Source organism: Eutrigla gurnardus, assembly GCF_963514095.1.
Source record: "Eutrigla gurnardus genome assembly, chromosome: 1".
NCBI classification, from domain to species: domain Eukaryota; kingdom Metazoa; phylum Chordata; class Actinopteri; order Perciformes; family Triglidae; genus Eutrigla; species Eutrigla gurnardus.
Window position 1 is genome coordinate 6,394,777 of NC_139915.1, and position 27,538 is coordinate 6,422,314.

Here is a 27,538-nt window from a genome sequence, read left to right on the forward strand (position 1 = left end):
GTTTCGCTTGTTTGTAACGTTACGATAACCCTATGTCTTATACCTTATCCAACGTATTCTGAGGATGTGGCAGCTAACGTGAGCTAAACGTTTCACCAGCAGTTGTAAGTGAACTCCTGGGTGGTAGTTTGCCTCATTGAGATGTTGAGTGCAGTTTACCCTGCTTTTCATTTAACGCTGAAGTTTCTGCTGGGGGCTATTTGGAAGCAGCTCATCGCCCTCTCGGGCTAGCTGGGTAGTTTGAAAGCTAACTTACCTTTTATATAAACGACCGTTTTACTGTCATTGCTCAGATATTCGGGACCAATTCTTCACCGCTTGCTTTTAAAAAAGCGTTTAAACCTCTGTAATATGATTTAAACGTATCATTTTAATACTTCCTCTGGTGATATTACCAAATATGTGGGCTGCCATGATGTCAACGTATACAAGTTAAGCTGTCATATCTATGTGCTCTCCCTAAAACCTTTAAACGTCTACTTCAGGATTGTTTTGTCCTTTTTCTTGGCTACTTTGTACTGCATCTGGTTACATTGCAGACCGGGTTAATGAATTAACCTGCTTCATTGTTTCTACTTTGACACACTTTGAATTCCTCTGTTAATCACTGAGAGCCTAAGCAACTAGGGAGAATACACATTTTATTTATTTATATTTGCAAATATAGTCAGATTTGTTGCTGTGATGCTGAAGATTTTTCAACTATTTAATCAGTGGCACTCGGCTTCAAACATTGGCTGAGCTGACCGAGAGTTACAATTTTACGACATTATCCTGGTGTAAATGGTATGGATGGATTATCCATGGTATTGTGTTATGTACAAATGTTCCTCTTTTCAAGTGTATATTTGAGAATGTATGTGCCTTACACATTTCATCCTGTATAATGAGATAAATGGCTAATTAGATTCCAGTGTGCCATCCATGACTCCTTCTCTTCCTCTCACAGCCCAGCATGTCTCAGGAGCCTGGTGTGGCCTTTCCTCAGAGCACCTCTACAGGGGGGATGAAATTGGAGGCAGTTATGGAGCAGCTCCAGCGCCAGCAGCAGGCTCGACTGGAAATGGAGCGCAAGGAGAGGAAGCTGCGAGAGGCCCACATCATGTATGCTCAGCAGGTTGCTGCCCAGCAGGCCATCCTGGCAGCTGCCCGGGCTTCTGGTGCCAGCTTCATGGGCAAAAGCCTGGCTGGAGGGATGCCTGGTGGTGGGTTGCTTCCCAGGGTCTCCAATCAGAGCAGTGTGGACTCTGAAAGAGAGGATGATGAGGACAGAGGCCGAGATTCTGGGGATGAGGATGACGACAATGAGATGATGGAGGGGGACGAGGGCAGTGATGAGGATGAAGGAAGTGCCAGTGGTCTGGAGTTCCTCCGTAAGCAGACCCTCGCTTTGCAGCAGAGTGCATCCCGCATCCCAGCCCGTCCGTTTGGCAGTTACTCTGCGACAGCCCCCCAGAGGGCTGCATCCCCACCAATCAGAGTCAAGCAGGAACCCGATGAAGGCCTGTCTCCTGCGGGGCCTCACTCTGCTACCTCTCCTAACGGTCAGGCCGACTGGGGCTTTGATGATCACTTCAGACAGGTTAGTGCCCTGCTTTGGCTCCGAGACACACTATTTCATCCTTGCTACTTCAATTCCCGTTATGTCTTCCGAACATTGTCCCTCAAACCAAAGCTGGCTTCTTCTCGCATATATAAAGCTGTATTGCTCTATTGAGAATTATTTTTGGACATTACATCTGAAGATTTCCATCTGCCAATCCTGTGTGAAATTCGCATTAGTTGAAATATTTCAACTCAAGCGAGAAATGTGTTTGACGCTATGGCATGAAATCCAATCAGCGTTGAGATTTTCCTTCTGTCGTCACTGAATCAGAAATGAAGACGCGAGCTGTGGTCTTCCAGAGATCTACAATAGAACCTCACATTAGTACAGAGACCAAACAAAACTATGTATATACCAGAGACTGTCTATGGTACAAGCAACAAGGTCACTGCCTTATTTATGCCTAGACAAGGTTATTTTAAGTGTTGATGGAGACGATACAGTGTTGGCATAGCCTACATCCAATTGATCCAAACTTTATCCGTTTATTGCATTTACATCACAGCAAAATAGTTTTTTTTTTGGTTCATACCGCTGTAGTAATCTAGGCAATGTGTGACTTGCTATTCACAGTGAATACAAGCACCCCTGGGTGATGTTATGAACTCAGGCGGAGGTGTTTGGTTTCCCGGGGTATCTGGAACTTCCACAAATGTACAAAGCAGCAATAGTGGTTATTTCAGCCATGACTGATGAAATAGTGTCGGTGTCTTCATGGAGGAAACACCCCTCCCCCCCACAATCCCGCATCTTCAGTGCGTCTAGCGCAGGTGACGCAAATTGATCCCGTGAATAAACACAAATGATCCTGTGGTCAAGCTATCACATGTAACGTAAGGTGAAACTTCACTTGGCGTTTGGCCCTTTCACTGGTCACCTCCTGTTGAGTAATTTGGTGATTTCTCAGTCCAGCCCCCTGCTGACTGCTTAATCTAGATTGTAGGACAAACCTCTCCAGCTGTATATTTGTGAGACAATTCAAATCTCTGCGGATGGTTGACCGCCCATTGGCTTTTGTGGCTAAAAAATCCTCCTAAGTGAGTGCTGGCAGAGGGCCAGGCTGGGGCGCAGTGTGTTCACACTCACTAGTTTTCTCCCTCTGCGCTCACATTCTGTGTATGTGTGTGTCTCTCTTGTTCTCTGTCCCTCTTGGCGTTTTACGCAGGCTCTGGTTTGGCTCTGATCCAGGTAGCGGAGTCAGCCAGGGCAGGACTGCTGCTGCGAGGCTGTGGGTGGTTGGCCGGGTCAGTACGAGGATTTTGGGTGGGAGGGAAGTTTGGATGTAGTACACAGTAGCAACCTGTCACACCCCCGCCCCCCCTAACCTAAGAGTTTCGGCTGTGTGCCAAGTGCACTTTCCCTTGAAGGTAAATATTGCCTCAGCACAGTGTTACAAAACGCTGGAATGCCAACTGGGAACCAAGCCGAGCTACATGTGGTTTAGCATCATAGCTTGGGACATAGCAGGTTGAAGAGAGCTCAGCAGCATGTGGGTGATATAAAAAGCTTTAGTTGCACAAGAGTGGGCAGTGTCAGGAGACATATCTGAGCTTGATTAGTGAGCTGCGGGTGCTGGACTATCATGTGACTGGATTTTATTACTGTCTATTTAAAGGCAAATGTCTTTGAATGGTGCCTCTCGAGACCACATTCCCAAATTTAGGGAAGGCAGTAGTATAGAAGTGGGAGGAGGAGCAGAAGTAGTCGTATTTAAATCATCATTGTATATCAACTAGAGGGTCTGTCCTTGCATGGAACTGCTGGAGATGATTTAAAAACATACCTCGAATATGATTATTGTATGAAATGGAGTTTCATTGCATTGTTTAGGCTGCTTATTGTTTTCCCAGGTGCCAGAAAGAGTAGAATTATACTGCGAGATGGCCAGGCTTTGTGTGAACATTGTTGGAACAGAAGATCACAGCAGCAAAGTTATAGCTGACCAGTGCCCTATCTGTGGCTCGGTGTCTTTTATTAGGAGAGGCGGGCTCAGCCTGGGGGTTGGGGGAGGCATTATGGGACGAGAATTGGTCTGGCTTTTTTTTTTGTTTCCTCTCTTTTATCTTTCCTGTCATTATGTCAGCTCTGCAGTATTTAATGACGGCTCATCTCGTCAGGCAGTTTCAGGTTGCACCGCTGTAGGGGGAGGGGGACAGTGGAGGCAGGGGAACTGTTTTTTTTTTTTGATGTCATTGTCTTTGAGAGGCCAGAGACAAGCCTGGCAGATGCCGCAAATACCGACCCCCCCCCCCCCCCCTATAATAATATAGGGAGGAGCTAATTTATTATCTTCTAAAAGCAGTCACAAGAGGTGAGATGGGATGGCTAGCTAGAAGAAGCAAATGTTTGGAAGACCAATTACATTAACATTTACATTTCATGTAGCTAGTCACATTAGGTGGAGGCTTTTACTCAAAGCACCCTGCCTATGAATGCTGTGGCCACAATCTCACTGCCATGCAATCAAGCTATAGCAGACCATATATAAAGAGTTTGGTTCCTGATTTCATCCAGAGCAGCTAACAGAGAGACGAACAGGATAATAGGAAAATGTCCATTCGCTAGTGCATCAACATTTGAAGATGTAGCTGCTTGTGAAACATGAATGCAACATGAGAACAAACAACCAGTGCGTATCCCTATAGTAACAAGGTCATGTTTAGTTGTATCCACGTTTTCCAACAACAACACTTGACAGACAACCATTTGATTTGTCTGTCTTGTGGTTCTGTACTCCTAAGTGTATGAGTGGAGACGGCCTATACAGGTCAGATGGGGGTGGACAGACATGGGTAGCCAGTGTTTTCATGTCAGTGATGTATGTGTGGTGACCTCAGCCCTGTCCTAAACAGCAGAGTAAATAATTGTCAAACAAGGGGATGGACAAAGGCGTCGCGTGGAGAGAGCGAGCCAGGGAAGGCAGCCGGCCAGCCTCAGCACTTTGGCCTCAGCCGCAGTGGGACAGGGGCTGCATGACCCCTGTAATCCACCCCCCCACCCCCCACCCCTCCTGCTCACACACACGTGCATAGACCCCTCCACTGCGATAATCCCTCTGTGATTAATAGTTTTAATCATGCCTGCGGAACACAGATTGCGGATCTTGTGTCCCACTATATTGATGGTGACAGCGCTTGCTTGGCTGGATGCTGTAACTGAGACATGTCTTGGGGTACGCTACACGTAGTGTGAGAAAGCAGCGGCATTCTTGCCACACGTTTACACATTTTAAGTTCACGTGCCGTTTCTTTCTGTGCCACTGTCTCCTGACAAATGAGACAAAGTGGAGGCAGTGTGCGGAGCATGCCTACATTTGAATTGCTGTGATCACAGAGGGGGAGTGATGACAAGGCCAGAAGATATAGAAACCGATATGAGTAGTTCTCTCATCGCATCACAGGGCTGAATAATAAGTTTATGGAGTGCTTAACGGGCTTGAAACGAAACATCAAGTCAACAAATTGGTGGCCACATCTGAATTATTTCTAAATGGGCTATTGCATTGGCGCCCTTGTGTAATTGATATCCCATGATGCAATGAGGAAAATTATATTACAGATATGTTGCATGATCTGGTTCTCTTTTTCAGGTTTTTAATGAGAAAATGCTGCTGTGGACAGGATACGATGGAAAACATTGTTGTTTCATAATTGACTAAAGTAAATCAGTGCAAAAGCTGTGCTCTCATTTGCCATGGTTGATGAAAAAGGCAGAAGAAGGGACAGCACGTCTACAACTTGGTTGAGGGATACATTTGACATAAGAAAAATGGGGGCCAACAAAGGCAAACAAACCACAGCAATCTAAATCTGGTTTCTGAGGGGGGCATCTGTTACCGCCGATCCCTGCCATCATTTGCCACCCTTGAGTCCCGCTTCTGTTGCTCGAGCACTGAAGCCTGTCTGTAAAGCCAGCGCTGTTGCATAATTTAGCTGTCGCCCCAGCAACACATCAGCCAGGAAGTGGGGAGCTGCGCGGCTGCAGCGCACAGATCAATACGGATTGTGTGTGAGCTTTTAGAGGCAGGAATGTTTGGCCTCGTTTATGGTTCATTTATGATAAATGAGGAGGACATTGTATTTAGCAGATGGAATCGAGTTTTCATTTTGACAGTGGAATGTGGAACAAATCTGCCCTGGTGAATCGGCCCACCCGCTGCAGTGTTGTTGGGTAGGCCACTGGATGTGTGAGAAAACAAAAACGTTCAACAGTATCACCATGTCTCTCAGTAGTGTCACAGTGGGAGCCCAGGTGCCTCACTGCCTGATGTTCATGCAACCTGATCTAATTTCTGCTTTCTGGATGTTATGTTGGTGTCTTAAATGCCACAACTGTTGGTGGGTTTTAAATGCTGTACTTAGTCTTATTCTGTTTACTGTACTTCCTGTTAGGCTGATGTATTAAGGCAGGCGTTACCTTCTGACCCCTATTTGTACAAACCACTTGCAAATTGAGGTAATTCTGATTGAGGAATTGAAAACCTCCACCCTGACTGCTTATTTCTGCTTTGTTCAAACTGCCCAGAAATAGAAGAAGTAAAATAATATTTAAGTAGCGTAATGGACCAACTCAAATTAATATCTTGAAAATAAGTCAGTACATCAGATATTGTTTAGGGTGTAAATGATGAATTTTTCTTTGACCTTGTGTGTCAAGAAATATTTAAATCTTAATTGAGCATGAATAAATTACCTAATTTTCTTTTTGTGTGTATTAACTGCTATTTTCAGTTTTACTTCTTCATTTCTTTTTGTGGATGTGAATCTTTTTCATTCTTCACCAGGTTCTTTGTCATCTGAGTTTAATCTAGAAAATTAAATTACTATGTATTGTTTGCTAAAATGTTTTTTTTAATGCACATTTTATTGATGCGTTGCATTCAGATTTGTGCCTCAAGCACTTTCGTTAATATAACAAAATGTGCTTTAATTAATCCACCTGGTAAATTCAGGTTTCATAAATAAAAAGCACTGTATGCCATGAATTATTTTACATTTGCATGTCTTTCTGTTTTCTGTGTGTTGGTAGCATTTTGAACCGAGGTGTAGTCTTTACACATTAGTTTATATGGTGCATTGCTTTGGGACTTTTCCGTTTATGTTTGTAGTTCAATGCTGTGTAAACCTTGCTTTGACAGCCGGCTCTGGCTGGTTGGGTTGGATGGCGCCGACTTGACTTTTAACTCTAGATTACCTTTTTTTTTATGGCATTTCCTGATTGATGCTACTTTGTGCTTAATGTAGCCAGACTGGTATGGCCATGGTTGGATTTGTGTCCTAATAGGGGCCTTCAACCCCACAATTAGTGATGCTTAATTATATTTAGCATTTCCAGAAGGATTGGCATATAGGCGGTGTTGGAACATTTAACTTAATTTGAATTTTCTGCTGTAAAAGAGGTCAACAGTGAAGTAGTACCATTTTGTTCATCCAAATAGCCTGGTCTGTGAGCTGCCACCAAATATTAATGCAGATAATGAAAATCTCAACATCACATTGTAGTTATGCAATGCTTACTACTTTTTCAATGTCAATTTGTTGTACACTGCTGGCTCACACGACCTGAACATGCCCACATTTTTTTTTTTTTTTGGTACATCAGTGTGGATGGCAAACATCTATTACAATGTAGTGTGGGTGGGATTTTTTTCACATGCAAATAACAGTTTCAGATTGCTCTAAATTGGAGTGTAAAGTGTACGCGTGCTGGTGTAGCCTGAGCTTCATTTTGTGCTGACCTGCTCTTAACAGCCACGTGTGGTTGATTCCCCTGCCCAGAAATAGAGGTATTGAATTTAGTAGCTAGATGAAGGGGGTAGGAGATACTGTGGAAGGAGAAGAGGGGTTAGTGGTCTGGTTCAACACACTAAACTGCCCCACCCAGAGGAAACATTCCAGACGGAATTAAAGAGTTAACTCTTCAAACAGTGAACATTCCCACCGGGGGCTCCCAACAAGAGACAGGGGGGTGGGGGGTGGGTGCATGTCCGTGTTGTAGTCCGGCTCCTGATTGGTGATCTTTCAATTCATTTCACTCAGTGTCGCAGGGGCTGTAAAAGAAAAAAGCCAAAGGGGCTGAATGGGAGGAGCTGAATGGGAGGGCCCGCGGATGCAGCCAGAGACACTTTTTTTTTTTTGTCTGAGTCCCAAAGGGCACATCTGCTTCTGGCAGACGGGAGGAGGCTTCCCTTGGTGTGTCCAGTCCTCTGGCTCGACCGCACCATGGACTGGTCAAACACAGCACTAATTGGCAGTGTGTAGTCTGTCATGTTCATTCTGCCATCCACAAGTCTGCTGCTACATTTGGCACCCTGCTGTGTCTCAACGTATTTGCAACACAACATAGAAGAATGACGTCATTTCAAGTAAAATGTTTTCTAAATGTGAATTTTGCATATCCAACATTAGAAATCACATATAAGATTTAACTTGTCTTCATTTTATTCATATACAAGTGGCAATTGTAATCCTCAGCTAGATTCTATTTGGCCTTCCCCCATATTTCATGCCTCTACCTCCTTTTGAGAGATGGAAAACACAGCTGTTGCAATGTTGAAATGCTTACTTCCTTTGTGGCTTTATTATCTATGTGCAGTGATTTGCATTGAAGGCATGTTTGCGCAAAGTTGGGCCCCTTGCAGTCTGATAGTTCCACACCTCTATTCAGATCCCACTTTACTCGTACTAGTCACATGAATGTGACAGAAATGTCTTTATGAGAGGAGTACGTATGTTATGCTCCTTACAACACACCCGTTTTGTCTTGGCGAAATGAACCTGCTAAGAGCACAAGGCCTTCTTGCCTTTTGTGTCAGAGGTGTCTGCTTTTCAGCTGAAGTAAAAGCTCCTGCAACATCATGCAAATTACTTTTTGGATGACCCTTCATGCGCATCGTCACTGAGGGCCACAATGCTCGTCTCCATTTAATTGAATTGAAAGGCAAAAACTTCTCACATTTAAATGCAAATGATGCATGTCCATTAGAGTTGTCACACTTTTTTTCCCAAATCGACCCTGGAGGATTGACTTCCTTGCTTCTAATGGAAACTGAGCTACTGATTCCTGCTGTAATTTGATCAGTTGGTAGTGAAACCACAAGCCCCCTCCTCCCCACACCATCGCTGGTTTCATTCGTCCTTTACAACCACTCCCACTCGGCATATCTCAACACCTGCTCTTTAATGAAGGCAAACAGAGAAAAGGGAATAGCCAAATGAAACATAAAAAACAAAGACCACCAACCCCCTTGGCAGCTGCAGGGAAGTAGAGCCAAGGTCATATGACACTATTGAGCAAAGTCTCCTTGGGTTTTATATAGGCTGACTGCATATAGCGATATATACAGTAAACATGTATATAGACTACTGTGTGTTGCAGTAACCCTTGGCACAGTAGCTGAGGTCCTGTTGTCCTTGTACCATGTACCATATGGTCGCATAGGTCATATGTCTGTCTTTGCATCACTGCTCACATGGTTCATTCATTGCATGTACTTGGTGTTTCAAGGGATATTGATGATCCATCTTAAATGATAAAATGTTAAATGTGTAACCTAGGGATGCAACAATACAGTTAGCCCACAGTTAAAACGTACCTCGTTTCTTGGGTTACGGTTTCAAAATTGATTTCTTTATTTTGCTTATGAGCTAAGATTTCTTTTAGATAAATATTTAAAAATGTAACACTTTAAAATGCAAAAGTGCTTCTTAGCCTTGATGACTGGTATAGGATACAAAGGGGAAAACATTTTCAAAAGTAAATGTACATATTTGAAATATGTACATATTTAAAACATAAAGTTACTGTTTAAATGAATACACCTGCAAACATACACTGTTTTAAATAATAATACCTGTACTTCAGTGGCCTGTATATGACTTTAATGCAGGTTTGGAGTATGTGCTCTTCATCTCCCACTTCGACATTACGTTAGTGCTGAAAAGTGTGCACGATGGCAGTGTAGCATGCATCGAGCGTTTTGATTAGGTGACGGAAGCCCGCAACTACGGAAAAAGGCTGCAAATCTTTTGCAATAAACGTCCCCACTGCACTTGTTATGTTCTTGTGTTTTCTGCACCGGTAGAATAGGCTTGTTGGAAGGCATCAGAAAGAGACGGCTGTTTTTTAACTGACGGTGTTACCTGCTCAGCCGTCCTGCTTCCAGGACATTGGATATTTACTCGGCAGGGAGGCGTTTCCCCATCGCAGCACATGTGCTCCTCTAAAGCTCCGACATAGCCAATTCAGAGAGAAATACCAGGATGGAAACTTAAAACTTGGTTCTTAACATTAGAGGAACCAGCAAGAGCATGCTAGAATTGAAAAATTATCCCAACAGAAAAACCAAGCCCTGTGTTGCCAACTCTTTTACAATTAAAGTAGCAATCGGAACTATTCCAAAAATCCCTACATTTATGGAGAAAGTTGGAAATGCTGACAGCCTATCTTTTCAGGACACCCTCTAGAGCCACTCCCCCCAAAATGATCACACGAAAGACACAGATGATGTGCAATGACTGCCTGGGCAGAGTTGTGAATTTTGTCTCGTCTTGCATATTTAAATTTACATTACAACACAAAGCAAAGTTGCTGTGCATCATATACATGTTGATGCGTACAAATGCGAGCAACAACCAGCATTTTATCTTCTTCTGATCTACGTTCTCAGCTTGTTAAATGCTCCCAGCGGCGTGTCGCTCGCATCACGTCTTCAAAACGTCACCGTCTGTTCCGGCTGCCCTCCTCGCTCCGTTCACAAAGAGGCCCCTCGCCTCGTTTCGCCTCTGTCGTAGCTCTCCGACTACCTCTGTCGTCATCTCAGATGCGGAACATTCTGTCACCCCTTTCCGTCTCGTAGTGTTTACAAAGACCATGGTGTGGAAAAGTGTGATACTCCTGCAACGAAAAGGCAGCGTAAAAGCGGCTTTTGGCTTCTGACTTCCTCTTTGCTCCTTGTAGAAAGGGGCAGGAAATGAGGAGGTGTGGAGGAAAAGAGTGAGAGTTGTCTATTGTTGGTTGCTTTCTTGGCTGCCTTCTGACACGGCTTTGGCTGAGCTCCAGGCTTGTAGGTGCTAACTGGGCCACTGTGTCAAGGCCCTTGGGTAAACACAGCCCAGAAGGAGCTGAAAGAGGTACAGGAGGCTTTCCTTTCACTGTAGCCTGTCTGCTTTTCAGTCTGCACAGTCATTGCGCTGCCTGCCAAAATCCCATGTAGTTTATAATAGCATGTGGCCAGGTTGTTTGGCTGCCAAGTCTTCAAACACAAGCTGTGTGTAATCACGTGCTTGTAAGAGGGAGCTACCAGTAGAGGAGGAAGGAAGGGGAAAAAAAGGTCTTGGCTGCTGCCCAGGAAACGTCACATTACACTGAAAGCGATGTGTTCACAGCTCGGCTTCCAACATTTACATTCTACATTCAGGGCTGTGCATTCTTCCACTTCCTGAATCACAATCATCACAAGAAACCAACTGTATTCAGCATATCTGTGAAAGCCGATGGCAAGTTATCCTTAAGGGTTTTACTGCCGTATACACACTTTCATTCATATAGGGAAAAAAAATACTGTTTGTAATCGTAATTACACACACACACACACACACACACACACACACACACACACACACACACACACACACACACACACACAGTGTATTGGAGATCAGATGTAGGTTAAAGGATATGGACATATTACAATTTTATTTTCCGTTGAACAAAATCTCTAGCTTGCTTAGATGGCATTGCATGAAATCACGTTTGAATACAGCATGTTGCTTCATGTTAAGAACAAAAGAGAAATACCTCTGACTTTGTATTTGAATCCTGTTATCAGTTTGTGTTAAGCTATCAACATAAACTTTGCCAGAGATTGTAGTTGGACCCTTTTTTAGACAAAAATGACTGGATTCACCATTTGTATGGCTTTTTTTTAAATCATTTCAGACAAAACACATCGGGCTCTGACCTGTAGCAGATCTGGTTAATAGACAATCACACTCTGAATAGTACTATGGACCATGTCAACTGCAGTCAATAATTTCAAAAGCCACGTTAGTAAATGATTAAAGAGTGGTATAGCAAACTGAATTATTAACAGCAGGGTCTACAGTAGGGTTAATGTATTATAATACATTTCAGTGCAATCATATGATGAAATTATATATATCGAAATATCATGATACAGTTATGTGTCTAAATCGATAATAACAAGCACAACTCATTTTTAATCCACAGATAATTATACAACATTTTCTTTTTATATCTGCAATTTATTTACTGAATTACCAGAAAACATGCTATATCGTGGTACTTTTCATTATGGAGATATTGTTTTGTTTTGCATTTTATTATTTAAGCAGAAATATAATCTTGCCATGTCTCATCTGCGTTAAGCAGGTAGTGAGTTGGACTGTCTCTGTCGAAAATTTACATAATCATGAGTGTCGGATCACAAGGCTCTTTCCTAACGAACATGAGCATATTAATGTGGAACATGGTTCAATAATGTTTGTGGCAGATTTAGGATGCCCCAACCCCCAGAGGAGCCAGCCTTGATTAGCCAGCCATCTGGTCAAACAAAGACATCTCAGGTTTTCCTGCCCTAAATAAATGTGATTAGAAAACCTGAGGAAGTTCCACACTTCCAGGGCAGGGAGGATGTGGGATCAGAGCATTTGTTCAAGAAAAAGAAGTAGTAACGTTTACTGACCGATTCTAGTGCATTTGTAGGTGGAGTTGTTCTCAGTTGGTCATTCGTACGTTGGAATCAGACTTCAAGTAATGCATGTGAACTTTAGATTAGTGAGCATATGAAGGCAAATTATATAATCAAATAGATTTTCTTGTGCTTTATGTAGTTAGCGTAATGGAAAAACACTCGTGTGTGTGTTTGGTTGAAACAATAATATAGGTGTGAACCATAGGTGCTGAATTAAAATTAAAAAAGATTTGCACTCTGCAAACATCTGCTTACCTGTAATTCTGTAATCGGAAACCCCATATGTCTTTGCATTTGTTGGCTTAACTATTCACAAAATGTTCTTTTTGCTGTTGTATTACGTTCAATACAGTCTGTTTGCTCTGTTATCTATATCATATGCCCTGCTGCTGCAACAACCCAATTTCCCTGTGAGAATCATTACAGTTTTATCTTATCTTATCGTTTATACTATACTTCAGTGATGTCTGCGTCTGGACTGAACTGCAGCATAAAAAGCAAGCATTTAATTGGGTTCTGTACCTTGAGGCTGTCAACAATGTAAATATATAGTATGATTATAATAATTTACCTGCCAAAGAATTTGATTGATCAAGAATATATGAAACTAATGCATGATTTTCCATGGAACATATATTGCGCAATAATGAAAACTATAACCAGAGCACTATAGCTGGTACTTCTTTTAGCATCGCTCCCTTTCCATATTTAAAACTGATCCACTCACAAATAAAAGACCAAGACCAAAGACAACTTTTTTCGCCCACATGCATACAATTCACCCTTGACTCTGCTCATATTCTCAAAATATAAGCAGTAAGGTTTAATATCAGCCCATCGTCCACGTTACCATGGTGGTAAGACGCAATTACTATGTTAAGCTAATGAAAAATGTGTGATTTTGTTGTGATTTTTCAAACCAGTCAGGTAGTGTAAATAATAAGTTATATGGTACTATGTCACAGGATGAATAACATGTTAAACCAGTGAATGTAATGGCTACTGGCTAGGATTGAGTGCTTGATTGCATAACTGCCACAGCAATGACAGTCTGCGTGTTTGTTTTGTTAAATCATAATCATTTAAAAATAATACGTTTTGTAAGGTGTCTCTGTTGTCTTTTGGGGCGTCCAGTAGAGATGTAGGCTTGTTGGCCCCTGGAGATGAGCTCCAGATGCATGACGGGCTGCATCATCCCAGCCCAGGTCCCTGGGGGGTAAAGGCCTGTCAGAGGTGGAATGCCCCTGCACACTTAACGCTAGCTGAGAGGAAACAGATACCTTTGGCTCCGAACAGGGAAATAGCTCCCTATCGATTAGACTCTACAGAAAGCTGTGAATTGCGCTTATGGTTTGAACATTTGATACTGCAGATTTAGAGAGATAGTCATAACACTAACTTCTCTGATGGAGGAAACCCTGGGAATAACGTCACTCATTTCCCCCACCACCAAAGCTCTCTGCCCCACCACCATACGCCGGACAAAGAAGTAATTTACCCATCTGACTGCAGGCGTTGTGGCCTCTGTCATTTCATATGTAATGAGATGTGATGTGTCCTAATAGCAGTGAAGGTTTTTTTTGTTGATTGTGAATGTATCAGATTCCCTGTGCTGTCACTATAATGAGAACGTATATAAAGGCCTATCAGGTCTGTGTGATGTCTCCAGCTGCCATTAGCATGGGGGTGAAGTGGATGCTTGCTCTTTGAAAGATGTGAGATATGCAAGGTATTTTTAGCCAAGGCTTTTAACCCAGAAGAAGCAGCTAATAGTTGCTTTGACCTCAATGCAGCGGTATAGCTTCTTGCTCAAAGCAGCATTGATTACAAGGGGCCCCAAAAATGTTTTTTTATTGTACAACTCTCTAAGCCTTAATGTGCTGTGAGTAAAATAATTTGTGTCTTTATAAAATGATAACTGCTTTGCATATTGCAAGCAACTAAATATCTTGCACTGTACACTTCACAGAGCAAAGCTAATGGCTTCAAATCAAATTATCCATGAGGGGTTACCAAGGGGGGCCCCGTGCAAGTCTGTGCATAGTTTAGTTGGTAATCCTTGTCTTTTGAGGTCTAGTTTCTTGTGGACCTGAACAACTACGAGAACGGGTTAACTTATGGAGTACTGTATGTGGTGGCACAGATGTGATTCACTAAAATGTTTGCTCTGCCTGTGAAAGGGCCTTTGAACCAATGAGTGTGAACTTCTGGCCACACCAGCCTATAAACGTAGCATTTGTGTGAGGCAGCGAAAGGGGCCAGCTAGTGTAATGGGGGATGGGGCCTCTGCCTGTGGAATGTGGTGTCTTGGTGAAAGGGCTGGAGCTGAACAAATGCAGTCAGTTTATTTGGCAAACCAGACTTGCTGGTCACCAACAGACGTGTTTACCCAGGAACTAAATATGCAGATCCACCCCTTTCTTTCAGGCAGACATAGGGTTTCCTTGTTTTCTCAGTCTGTCTCTATCTCTTTCAATTCTTTTTTCTTCTTTTCAATTTAAGGGGCTGTATTGGACTGCATGCAATACAGTTGCCATACCATGTTAATACAAACCATACTTTGTATTATAATAAGGAAAGGAAAAACAAGGCTATGTATGAGAATTATATAAGATATTAATGTTTACAACTGATGGTTGTTGTTCTCTCTCGCTCTCTCTCTCTCTCTCTCATGTGAAATTTGAGATGAAAAAATGTGTTATCGGTGTGTACGTTTTCTTCTGCGTGTGTCTGCCTGCCTGCCTATTTTCATTCTGTCTTTCTATCTGTGACCCCCCCCCCCCTTTCTTTTTTTCCTCTGTTTCTCTTTTTCAGCTTTGTAATTGGAGTGATTAATGGAGGGAGGGGTGGTCTTGCCTGAAGGCCTGTTTTTCAGTGGCCTGTTTAGAGGTGCTGGGGCAGGTACCAACACGTTCTGCTCCTGGACGTTTAGCCCCTTGTCCCTGCCACTTTGTCTGTTTCCCCCAAAATCCAGAAATCTGTTCCAGCTACAAACAGGGCAGTACACTCGGATGCAGCAATGCCCCTGGGTCCTGTTCTCTGCTGCCAGCCTGCTCTCATGTAATATGTGACCTTTTTTATGCTGCATAATGAGAGGAGGGAATCAGTAGTGGATCTGTGCGTAAGTAGGATCTCTACCATATGTTCCCAAGTGGCAGTGAGATTTACTTCCCTCTGGTCGCACATGGAATTATGATTAGCCAGAGCCTTTTGTTGTTGGTAGCGTATATGGGCAGCTCACCAGGAGATCTTTTACAGTAGTTAGCAGATAAAGGACGCCATCCGCTCAGCCCAACTCCCAGAGCACCCGCCCCTCACTCATCAACCCCTCCCCACAGCAATAGCCACTATAAATTATTTCTGGAGTCCCGCTGTGGGATCAAGGTTCCAATTATTTGATTTGGATTAGAGATTGCTGCCCCCCACAATGCTCGTTTATACAGGCATGCTGAGAGGAAGCAGATTCACTTTTTTTTAAAAGACTAAAGGCATTTTGTTCTCAAGTAGATGAGGAAACAGGCTTACTACTTTGTGTAATCTGCTTTAATCACAGATCCAGTTCTCTACATAAATATACAAAACAAATACCCCCTTAAAGTAGCCTTAATGTCCATCTCATGTCACAAAATGTTGTTTATGCAATTGCTTTTATAGTCAAATATACAAAACAAGTAGGTATCTACACAGCGTGTGTGTAATTTCTTTTCTAGCTACTTGACATTTATCACTATTGTTGGCTGCGATCCAGATTTCTGTTGGAGGCCTCGATTGTGATTAAATTACTGCTGCTGTGTCTGTTTAAAAGATTTCCCTTGCTGAACTGTTTTGACAGGCAGCAATTTGGCTAAAAAAGATTAGTCCGGGAATGAGATGTTAAGAGTACCTATGGGATGTGAGGGGCTCTCCTGTTATTGTGAGGTCCTGTTTCTGTGTACAGGAATGTTGGTGATTCTTACTAGTTGCCTTCCCATCTGTGTCTATATTCTGGCAAGACTACAGTGACATTTACCCATTTTGGTTTAATGTGCATGTATTTTGTTTTCATTGGGGATAGGTGTGGCTGTTCACACAGATGTGAAGGGGTTAGGTCACCCTGGGAGCTGTGATCCAGCCCTCATCTCAGTTTCCCTGGCATGGTGGTAGATGACTGAGGATGATGAGTATTGACGTGTGCTGTGAGATTGCGTCCGGAGGGGGCTGGCGACTTCCCTGTGTTTGCACATCCAGGGCTATTGATTTGCCTCCTGTTCAATGGCTGTGGCCCAGGGGACTTGGTCTGCAGTGTGGAGCTGTGTAGGACGGGACACAGAGAGCCATGACGGTAGCTCGGCATGAGAAGACAGGGGTTGGGGGTATGGCTCAGGGCTAACGGGGCTTCAATATGGCACGTGCCTCTCTTCATTAGGCCTTGTTTAGTCTGCAGGATGGAAATTGGCAGGCTGCAAAAAACAAATGTTTTAAGGTCTCCTCCACACGAGATACGCCATTGTGTGACTTGTTTTTTTCTCACACAGCCTATTATATTTATTTAAAATACATCCATACAATACATCAACTCTGCCTACACAGTATGCAATCAGCGATTATCATGTAAGCATCAACATTGGGATGTGCACATGTGCTATAGTCACATCGCAGGATGTGCAGTGTCAGCAAATTTACTCAAACTCATGCTACAACTGTTTTGCTGCTTTGGACAAAAGAAACATTTGCTTCATTCTCAGTTTCCTCGACTCATCCAGTGTTAACCATTAATTACCCACAGTCTAGGTAGACCACCAGTTCCATAATGAACCGTATGTTTGTTTTTACACGTACATGATTAGTCAGAGACAGCCACTCATTGCGTATTTCCTCTAGTAGTGGGTCACTTGGAAATGCTGCGGGTGACTGTTAACTGTAGTGGAGAGTCCTCGGTGCAAGGAGTCTTCGGTGATGTGGGCAACCCACCTGACCCGTCTTGAAACGTTGGAGGCCATCTTGTTAACGTTATGTTGTGTGTGTGACCTTTTTGTTATGTCAACATTATTCACATCTATTCAACCAGTGTGTTTACTACAGCACATGTTTACATTTGCTCTTAATGTGCAATAGATTAATGCATTTAACTTGAGAATGTAGGGTGAATATTCCTGTATGTTTCAGGCAGCCTTACTGCTGACCCCTTCTAAAGCATGTATAGAAACATATTTGATCCTGTTTTTTCGCTGCTTTTATTATCCTAAGATGATTCCCAAGGACTTAATCACAATGTGGATCAGTGGCTGCTATTTGAGACCACTCAACCACCTACTGGAAGAGTGAAGGCAAATAACATGATGCATTTATTAAGAACAAGCCTTTTCATCTAATAACAGCTCCACTATCAAATTGGAGAAGTGCTGTCAACATCCTGGGCAATCAATGTCATCCATCCCCCTCTCCCCAAGCAGCAGCCATTAACCCTTCTTGTTCCGGCATGCCTGGCCTCACTAAAATGGTGGCTCCACTCCAGACATCTTTCTATAATGGCTGCGTAGAATCACCCCCAAGCTATGCATCGACATTCAAATAGGAGTGTGTTGCGTAGTTTGTCCGGTGCAGATGGAGGGATATGCAAAGAATGTCAACTTGTTGCAGACGGAAGGTTACCCACTGTATTGCAGGGCAACATTGCTACATGCAGTGACGTTGTTAGGCCTAGGAGGGCTGGAGCTACCCTAAATTGTTCCCAAGCGCCCCCCCAAAATAATTTGCCTTTTTATTTATTTAGTTATTTGTGTTTATTTTCAGAATTCAGAACAAATACATACAAAATACAGTTGTTTGGGTAAAGTTCATATTTATTTAGTCAGATTTCACTGTGACCTTTAAAATTATCATTTATACTACTATATACATTGACAGAAAAATTACTGAGCAAAATCACACTCTGATTGAACCAATCTACAGTACAGTAATTGGTGCCATTACATTCTTTAGACCTGCAGCTTATCTAATGGAGAGAGGATTAAGATATGGTATCACTTTAAGACACATTTACATAATCGGGGCCTGTTCTAAGCATGCAGCTTTAATGTGTCTAAAAGTAAACATTACAGTAACTTGTTCAACAGAAGAGGATGGAAGAAAACGATGTCTGTTGCTTTTAACTTGTTACTAGCTTTACTTCCTCACTGTTGTGTCGTTCTAATAGAGTACTAAAAAGATGCCAGCACTGAGATGTTTACAAGATGTCTGCTTCTCTGGGGGCTAAGCCCCCCTGTCTTTGAATCCTAGTGATGTCCCTGGCTACAAGAATGCACAATCCAGATGTATGGATTTCACAACTGTGGTGCGTTAAAAAAAATCTGAAAAATGACTAATTTTGAGGACATAAAACTGCATGAATATGAATCATTTCAGCATTACAATAACAGTAGAGGGTGACTCATGTCCCATTTTTAAAAAATCTCTACGGAATAATTACAAATGACAATGCCTGAATATCAGAAGAGAATTTATTTACGTAAGGAGGTATCCTCCCCACCCCTCACCCCACTTTGACGATGACCAGCTATAGCTCACTTATGGTCATCTACCTTATTCTTATCCCTGATTTGGCGCTGTGCCAGTCAGTCACGTATGGCCATAATGTGATTAGGCCACCCGACGCCTGGCCAGTAAACCTGCTAACAGCATGAGAGAGAGACGGAGAGGAAACATGGGCTGCTTAAACATAAGGCTTCTGTTCATCCCACACACACACACACACACACATGCAGGCAATGCATATACATAGACACACAGCAGACATGTCTAATGCTTTATTTTAATATTATAATTCCATTTGACCTAACTGAATTGTAGTTTGGATAAATAAACTCCAGATATGCTCCACATGCTTTCAACACTTCATTTGGAACAATTATGAATGATATGATTCAAGGCTTCACGCCCATGTCATGAATGTAGGAAGGGTGTGGGAATTTCTTTTTTTAAAGAAGCCATCTCTGGGGGGGGAGTGCTGGATGTGATGAAGGGTCTGAGGTGACTGATCATAAGGAGTGGTCCTAAAACATCAGTATCCACTCTAACTTGACAAAAAAGCAACATAGTGTTAACATTCCTCAGCTGACCAAGGTCCCAATTCAAGAGCCAACATGTCTATTCATGGTTAACGGCCTCTATGTTCCAATTACTGGGCTTTTTTTGAACCAGCTAGAGAAGCAGACATTTCCTGTAAATGCATTTGAACTTATTTGCGTAATGACAAGTGACAGCAGAATTACACCCCTAGAGCCAGACACAAGAAATCATTGGTAGTCGTCGGTCCTGTTGGTTTTGAGATCCAAAAGTTTGATACCAACATCATCATTATGCAGTCAGAGACATGGTGCACACATGTCGTTGTTGCAGACGCCTGCATGGTCAACGTCTGTTGATTAAAAGAATCACACATTTTTAAACCCTACTGTATACTCCGTTCATAATCATTTAGTACCACAGTTGTTGTCTTTTTACTGCCCTCTATTACTTTCTCAGCCATTCGTTCGGAGCTTGCCCTCTACAGTTGAAGAGGAAATACTGACGGGCCTTGTTCAGTACAAGAGAGCACTCCACTGTTAAATCAACAGTGATGCTAAAGCAGTCAGTCATCTGTAGAGCAAACACGGAAGGAAAATTGCAGCATATATGCAGTGCGAGGACCTTTTCTAGAGTATGCTGTAGTAAAACAATCAGTGGAACCAATTTTAAGATTTTACCATGTGATTTCTAAAATGGTAGTACATTTAATGCATTTAAAATCAACACATTATTAATGTTGTCTATTTCTCCCCCGTTCATCTACAAACCCCAACATTTTATAACATACCAGAGTTGCTATAACAGACTTGTGTAGCATCATGAAACTTTTGTAGTGAGCACAACTTTGTTTATTCCTGTGTGGTTTATTCGAAAGGGGCCGATGCATTATACTGTATACAAATTGAAAACGGCTATCTATTGCAAGTATCAGAGACACTGGAGTCTCTGTCACACACTCTGCCTCCTCCAGTCACCTTGATCTGCACATCTTCATCACCTGCACATATAGGGGGTATATAGGGTAGTGGACACCATGGATCATCGCAATCACTTTGGAAATCAGTCGGATTGCTGTTAACATGCATGTTGCGGTGACCCTCGTTACGCGTTATGCTGCATGATGGATGCACTGTTACTAAGTGAATGAAGAATACCTCACCCACAATCACCTCTGTGTCTGGGGGAAAAAATCCTCTGTATTTGTTTCACAGTAAAGAACCATAATCAGCAAGCTCATTGCTATGAGTGCACATTCATGGGGGGCTTCGCGTTGACCATATGAATGTGAGCGTGTAGATGGCTGGATATGAGGCTGATTCTCCAGCGAATTTTTCAAGTTTATTTGGGATTTATAAAACGAAGTTGTGCACTGGCAGGCGTAGGTGATGTTTTATAAATCAGAATATTCTTTAGCATAGGTATACACAAACATTAAATGTGTATCCTACTCACTGTTTTATAAATGAGACCCATGTATAGTTCTTCCAAATCTGTTGTAAAATCTGTGCTAATTTCAGTCATTTGAAAATGGGACAAATGATTTTGTACCAAAACTTGTTAATCTTATGCACCTAAGAAACTGCAATTAAAGTAGGGGATGTAGCAGTGACTGGACAGCGCTGTATTCTGTCACTTTAGACCTTTGTTCTCAGTTGATTTTGGGAACACCATGTCCCTCTGGGAGGCATTCGTGTATGGGTTTGCATATGGTAAATATGCAAAAACACTTTTGTTCACCTAACAAATCCAAGACTGGTAACGCAGCTATTGCCTGTTATTTTGTATTATTATTTGATTTTTAAAGCGTTAATGGTTTTATCAGCGATACACACACATATTATGTGTTTATCAAATTATTATTAATCACTGGTATTGATATTCTGGACATAGGTATGAAATTTCACTTTGTTGGAAGACTAGCAGAGGACACGTGCTAACAGGCAGAATGGTGATGTTTCCCATGTAGCTTTATGGCTTCTTGTTTGATTCCTGTAAGATTACACAGAGTGTCGACCTCTGGGCCACTGAATAGGGAACATGCGACATGTATAAAAGGTGCCGAATGCAACGTTTTTTTCATGCAAGAGCAAGCATGTGAGATTATGCATGGCTGCAATCTGAATTATCGTCTTTTATAATCATGTATAATAGTTAAAGGTTAACAGAGGTGGTCAAATTGTGTGCAAAGGTCTATATGGCCTCCATATGTACTACACAATATATTTACCTTCACATGACGATCCTTCCATGTAATCTCTATGGCATACTATAGATAATGTAGGTTGACTGCTAAATGCATTTTTGATGAGGAATGAGCTGTGTTTGCAGAGTATTTTCCATTAAAAGATATCTGCAGAGAAGCCATTGTGGTAAAGTTATCATTTCTTTTGTAATGGATAGAACTTTTACTTTTGAGGGAATGACAGTCTACTGGTATGACTGTGAAAGTTTGAACATTGGACTTCAAATATTAGTTTTTCCCTACTGGAAATGTAGCTTTTTGGAACTAAAATCGATCAGTTATTCATACTAATTTGAGAGGGACATTTTTTCACATTTATCAATGTTGTCAATATGCAGGTGAAGTCCTACCCTTTTAGGTTGTTTTTTTTAATGCATGAGAGAAGCTGTTCTCAGTAGCAGATATCTAATTGTGTCACAAAAGCCTTCAGTTGTGAACTCTACCCTCAAACCTACCATTTTCAGTGGGTTTGCAAGTTGATGGTTGATGAGTATTTGTTTAGGGAGCATGAATGTTGACAACCGTTACACGTACAGAGAGTGAGAGGGTGAAAATGACTTGCTCTCAGGGGCCTTGAGAACCTTTGCCCTCTCAGCTCTCGTTTCAGGCCTTGTAATTGCCACTGACCAATGGGCTCCCATTTGAAACTAGACCCTCGGCTGCAGCTATTAACGTTCCCCTCCAAACGGATCTTGTTTTGATTCCTGATGCTTTTATAGGTTTTGTCTTTAGGAGACATTCCTGGTCGGCACATACCGTGCACCCCTTTCTGCCCCTATTTTCCTTCCTTCCCGTCTTGTGGGGTCATTGCCCCCCTCCCTGCACTCGCAAACATACACACACACGCCTGTGTGTGTGTGTGTGTCAGCCAGCTACTGACCAGCCCGCCCTCCCCTGGCCCCTCCTGACAGCCAGCTACACTCCATGAACTTGGCCACCCGTCACAGCTGCGTTGAGATTGAAGGATGGGGGGCCCTTGTATCCAGCTGGGTCGGAAGACATGGGTGGGGGCAGGGCAGGGCAGGCCCAGATGCAGATGGTTTAGGTCAAATGGAGATGTTTGAGGATGAGGGGGAAGGGGGACACAGGAGCTCAGGGGCACAATAACTCCAGAGGTTACTCCTCCAACCCCTGGAAAAATGCACTCATGGACTTTGAGTATATATTAGCTTTCATGTGTTGTTGAATGTTGGTAGTTTTGTACTACAACTACTAGCTTAGAGTTTACTCAATTTATTTTTCCTGACATTAACTTCTTGACCTTCAGTCACTGCCAACCTTATGGAATCTTTGCAGCTAGAAATCCAATTAACACACAGGTCAAAGTCCATTCTTAGAATTACAATTGTACAACTACATTACAGGTAAAACCAGTCCCCGGTTCAGTTCTTTTCATGGACCTTGTTGCACAACATGCATGTTTCTCTGTCTCCATGTTTCCTGTTCATATCTCTGCTGTCACAGTGAAGTGAAGGTACCAAATAAATTCCCCAAAACAAATACAAATGTGTTTTCCTTCGACAGACTCCTTACCAAACCACTACAGACTGGATGTTTGGAAGCACTTTCTGTTTGTTTACTGATCATATCTGTGTTTTATCTCTTGTCTGTTGTAGAATGGGAGTGCAGGCTGGGCAGATGAGGCTGACAGTAGCAGAGGAAGAGGAGAGGCCTCCAGAGACTTTGCTAAGGTGAGCTCAGGACTGTGGTCACCAGGTGGCTTCAGTGGGTTCAATCATTGAACAACCCAAAAGCTTTTGCACCAAATACATAACATTCATTCTAATGAAAGTCAAACTAGTGGAAAATATGACTAGGTTAACCTTTTGAAACATTCAAGGTGGAGCTAGCAAAAAAAATCTGATTAATCATTCAGGGCTCCAAGCTCATTTTTCCACAGGTAGCACCTGGGCTACCAAATTTCTCAGTTGTTTGCATCAGAAAAAATTATACCCACACCCCTTATTGTTACAGCATGGTATTAATCATAGTCTAAATAATGGAACAACTAAAGAGCCCATTTTGCCGCATGGTGAGTACTTTAATGCTTTAATTTTGCTTTAGTATCCTTTTAATGATTATATACTCATACTGTTATTAAAATAAGATTTGTACCTCCTCCACCACTGATATTAAACAATGAGACTGGCTTGGTCGCAGGCTGGAGCCCTTTCATTACAAACAGGGAATATGTAATAATTGCAATACAAGAAAGGGATGAGGCAAAAAATAAACTGCACAATTTACAAGTCTGAACAGCCACACAGCTTTACTTTCGGTGACAATTTAACATGCTGATGACTAGAGCTGACAGTGAACCTAAGGTAACTGTCGGCAACATGCAGTGCTCAACTGACCAGTTGGTGCAACGTGGCCCTAATAAGCTTCTGTTTTCTCCTTCAGTTGTATGAACTGGACAATGACCCCAAAAGGAAGGAGTTTTTGGATGACCTCTTCACCTTCATGCAGAAAAGAGGTGAGGGTGCTTCCCAGAAAACCACATTATATCAAGCAGCAGCTGTTTCTTCACTTGGTTCCTCCATAGAACAGATTTTTATTTACTCATGTCAGATCCAGCATTTTGGCATACACGTTAAAACTGGAGGATGAGTTGAGACTTATGAATGAATTCTCTAAAAACATCAGTATTTGCTAGCATTTTTTTTACAAACATGTTTCCTTAGGAGTTTTCTGTTTGAAAATGGGGATGTTGTTGAAGTGTATTTTGTCAATGGATTACTGATTTAGATATGTCTTGGTTAAGCTTTATGGGTTCAGGCTTTATATCCTGTAGACAATTCAATTTACAGTACATTTTTATTGGAAAACTCCTAAATATATGGTTTCGTAACAAGTCATTATATGTGTAGTGTTTGCAGTTAAGTTCCCTCCCTTTGCCGATGTGGAAAAAGCAAATACCACACAACTTCCAATTCTTAAGAGTAATTTCCTGTCTCAGCATGAGGAGGGGTTGCTATGTTTTACAGAGCATCTGGAATTTCACTATAGATTGATTTGGTGTTTGGCACAAATGGTTTATTTGGTCATACAATTGTTCTCCCCAAACTGAGCAAGTACAAAGATACAAATGTAATAGTTGTTTCCTTTTGTGGCTGTATTCCAAATGAATTTGCTTGTGTGCTGTGTCACTGATCAACTAAAAAAAACTGGCCAAGAAATCCTTTACTAATTCCCCTCCCCAGAGTAAGGACTTTAAAGGGTCAGCAGGTGAGATCAGCAGGTGAGATCTGCCTCCCTTGATCCTGTGGTGCTGCAGTATCAGAGCCGAGAGGATCTGGCACTGGCCTAACTTATGTAGTTGGCCAACAGCCGGGGAGGCTCAGCTGACCGCATGCGTCTTTGACACTGCGTTCAAGACCCCTATGACCAGGGCAGCTAATGCACTTAAGCTTCTATCAGACAAATAAGTTGCCAAGTAAATTACATGGCTTGAGCAATACCTCCCAAGGTGAATCACAATGTTATTACAGTGGTGCATTCTTCACATTATGTTTTGGCAGGCTATGATGGGTGATGATGGTCTGTGAGCCTGTGTGTGGTTCATACTTCATTTTGTTTTGTCACCAGCTATGATCGGCGATACGATGTATGAGTGTGTACGTGATGCTTGGTTTGTTTTGTCAGACCATGACTGATGATGACTGTGCGTAAACCTGCGTAGCTGGCTCCATGTGAGTCGCCGTGTGTGTGTGTGTGTGTGTGTGTGTGTGTGTGTGTGTGTGTGTGTGTGTGTGTGTGTGTGTGTGTGTGTGTGTGTGTGTGTGTGTGTGTGTGTGTGTGTGTGTGTGTGTGTGTGTGTGTGTGTGTGTGTGTGTGTGTGTGTGTGTGTGTGTGTGTGTGTGTAGTGGAACGCATATGTTGGCGAGTTCACGTTCACTAGAGAAGCAGCTTCCGAGTGTCTGGTCTGGCGTTAGCACCCGGGGGTCTTGTTTGGAAGGTGATGAATTAAGCCGAGTCAGGGAAAGGGAGGGACAGGATCTGTCAGGGCCCTGTTAGCATCTCTATCGAGTGGCAGACGCTGGGAGTGGTTGGCTGACCCTTTACTCACGCTGGTCAGACGGAGAAATCCATCAAGCTGACTAAAATGCCACCAGACAGAATATAACTGGCTGATTACAGTGTGCCTTGTCACATTATATTCACAAAATTTACACTCACTTTAGGCAAGTGAAAACAAGCCTCTTTTTATCGTTATGAGCAAGAAAAATATGGAATGAATTATAACATACAAAACAAAAAAGCAAGACAAACAATTCATCTTGTAAAACCATCCTGTCTCAAAGCCAAAATGTTGAGCTCTTGTCATTTTCATTTTTGTTTAACTTGTTAACCTGAATTGCATTTCCAGAGTGAACTATAGTGAGTGCAACTGGAATTAGTTTGCATGGATCAAGTTCCTGTGTCATCATCAGTACATGTGATGCGTAGTGAGGGAGTGCAAGGGTCAGTGGCCAACAACAGTTGTAACAAATATTACTGTGTCACCAGAGTGCTCATCTATAATAGACACGTTTGAGGCAAAGGGAAAATAATATGGTGAGAGATGGAAGTGTTTTAATTTTTTATTTGAGTGTTTTCAATTGGTAATAGTGAAAGGGCACCAGAAATAATTACATTATTTACCTATACCTGGAAAGGTTAAAATGACACTGCCATGGCTGCACTGTGCTTCAAATGTGCATGTAAGATATGACAGGGACGTATGGGCATTAGAGACCTGATGTGAATATTGTGCAGGAGGGTGGGGTATAATTTCAGCTACTCTAGAATGAGTTCTTCACCCCTCCCTTAAAATGACAGGCACTTGGCTGACCTCTGCTGTCTCCCAAACCAGAATCTTAATCACAGGGAACACATTGCTTGGTTGGATTCCCTTTTTGCTGTTGGTGCCAAGAGTATAAGAGTTCTTGTTAATAGTACTCTCTAATCACTGTACATGTACTCCTCCTTCCATTTCACATCATAGATATGAGGTCAAGATTATTGCACGCTTTTGTTTTTTGTTTTTTTAAATGAAAGAGTACTTAGAAAGCCCTTTTTGATTTAATGTTACTATGGGCAAGAAGGGGGGTTTACAGCTTGTGGTATGGGAAATGCTAGCCTCTTCATTTGACTGACCTTACAAGCCGAGTGCTTGCATTTTGTGGGGCAGATTGGTTGGAGAGAGACAAATGGTGAAGTGCTTTTCCCACCTCATCGTGGGGCCTCCAAGCCTTGAGAGGAAAGCAACAGCGGAAGGAAAACTTACAAGGGATTCCCATTTCCTGCCTTTACGCTTAAAAACAGGCGTGTGTGTGTGTGTGTGTGTGTGTGTGTGTGTGTGTGTGAGTGTTAATGGTTGAGGAATTCATAGCAGCTGTCCGAAAGCCTGTCTATGTGTAAAGGGGTCCATTGATGGACTCTGCATCACAGAAATGCCAGAAGACACGCATACAAATCCTCTCTACCGTTTCTTCCTTGGCTCCTATTTCTTTGTTTATTCTTTGTTTGCTCGTAATTTAAAAATCTCGGCTTTGCTCTACTGGAGAGCTCCTTGTCATTCACTGCTGTGGGACACATCAGCTAATGGCCTGACATGTAAATGTAATGTAAATGCAGAGCTCTTCATGTTGGAAGAGTGTGGGCGGAGGATGTTGGGTCTTCATGAGTTATGCCGACATCCTTGTCCATCATATCCATTACAGGTTTTGCTGTTTCACGCCCACTGGGAGCACAGAGAAAAGCTTTGACGCCATTAACCACCTCAAAGGTTTCGATTTAAGCAGATGGGTGAATGTTTGTTTTGGCTTGACACCCGGCCACTTTCTCATTTGGGATGGGGGTTTGGGGCAGGAGGTGGGGTTGTGAAGAGGTAATCGAAAGGGGGAAGCTGTGACTGAGGCTGCGGGAGCTACGGGTGCAAAATAAA

General features: G+C 42.5%; 1 protein-coding gene across 1 annotated transcript in view; it reads left to right on the plus strand.

The window, feature by feature from the left end:
* LOC311017997 (AT-rich interactive domain-containing protein 3B-like) overlaps window positions 1-27,538 on the plus strand; it is a 50,517-nt gene that overhangs the window by 663 nt on the left and 22,316 nt on the right. The window contains exons 2-4 of the mRNA XM_084016717.1: window positions 950-1,582; window positions 23,226-23,300; window positions 24,013-24,085. Of these exons, the coding sequence (XP_083872843.1) occupies window positions 950-1,582; window positions 23,226-23,300; window positions 24,013-24,085 (781 nt within the window). The remainder of the gene's footprint in view (window positions 1-949; window positions 1,583-23,225; window positions 23,301-24,012; window positions 24,086-27,538) is intronic.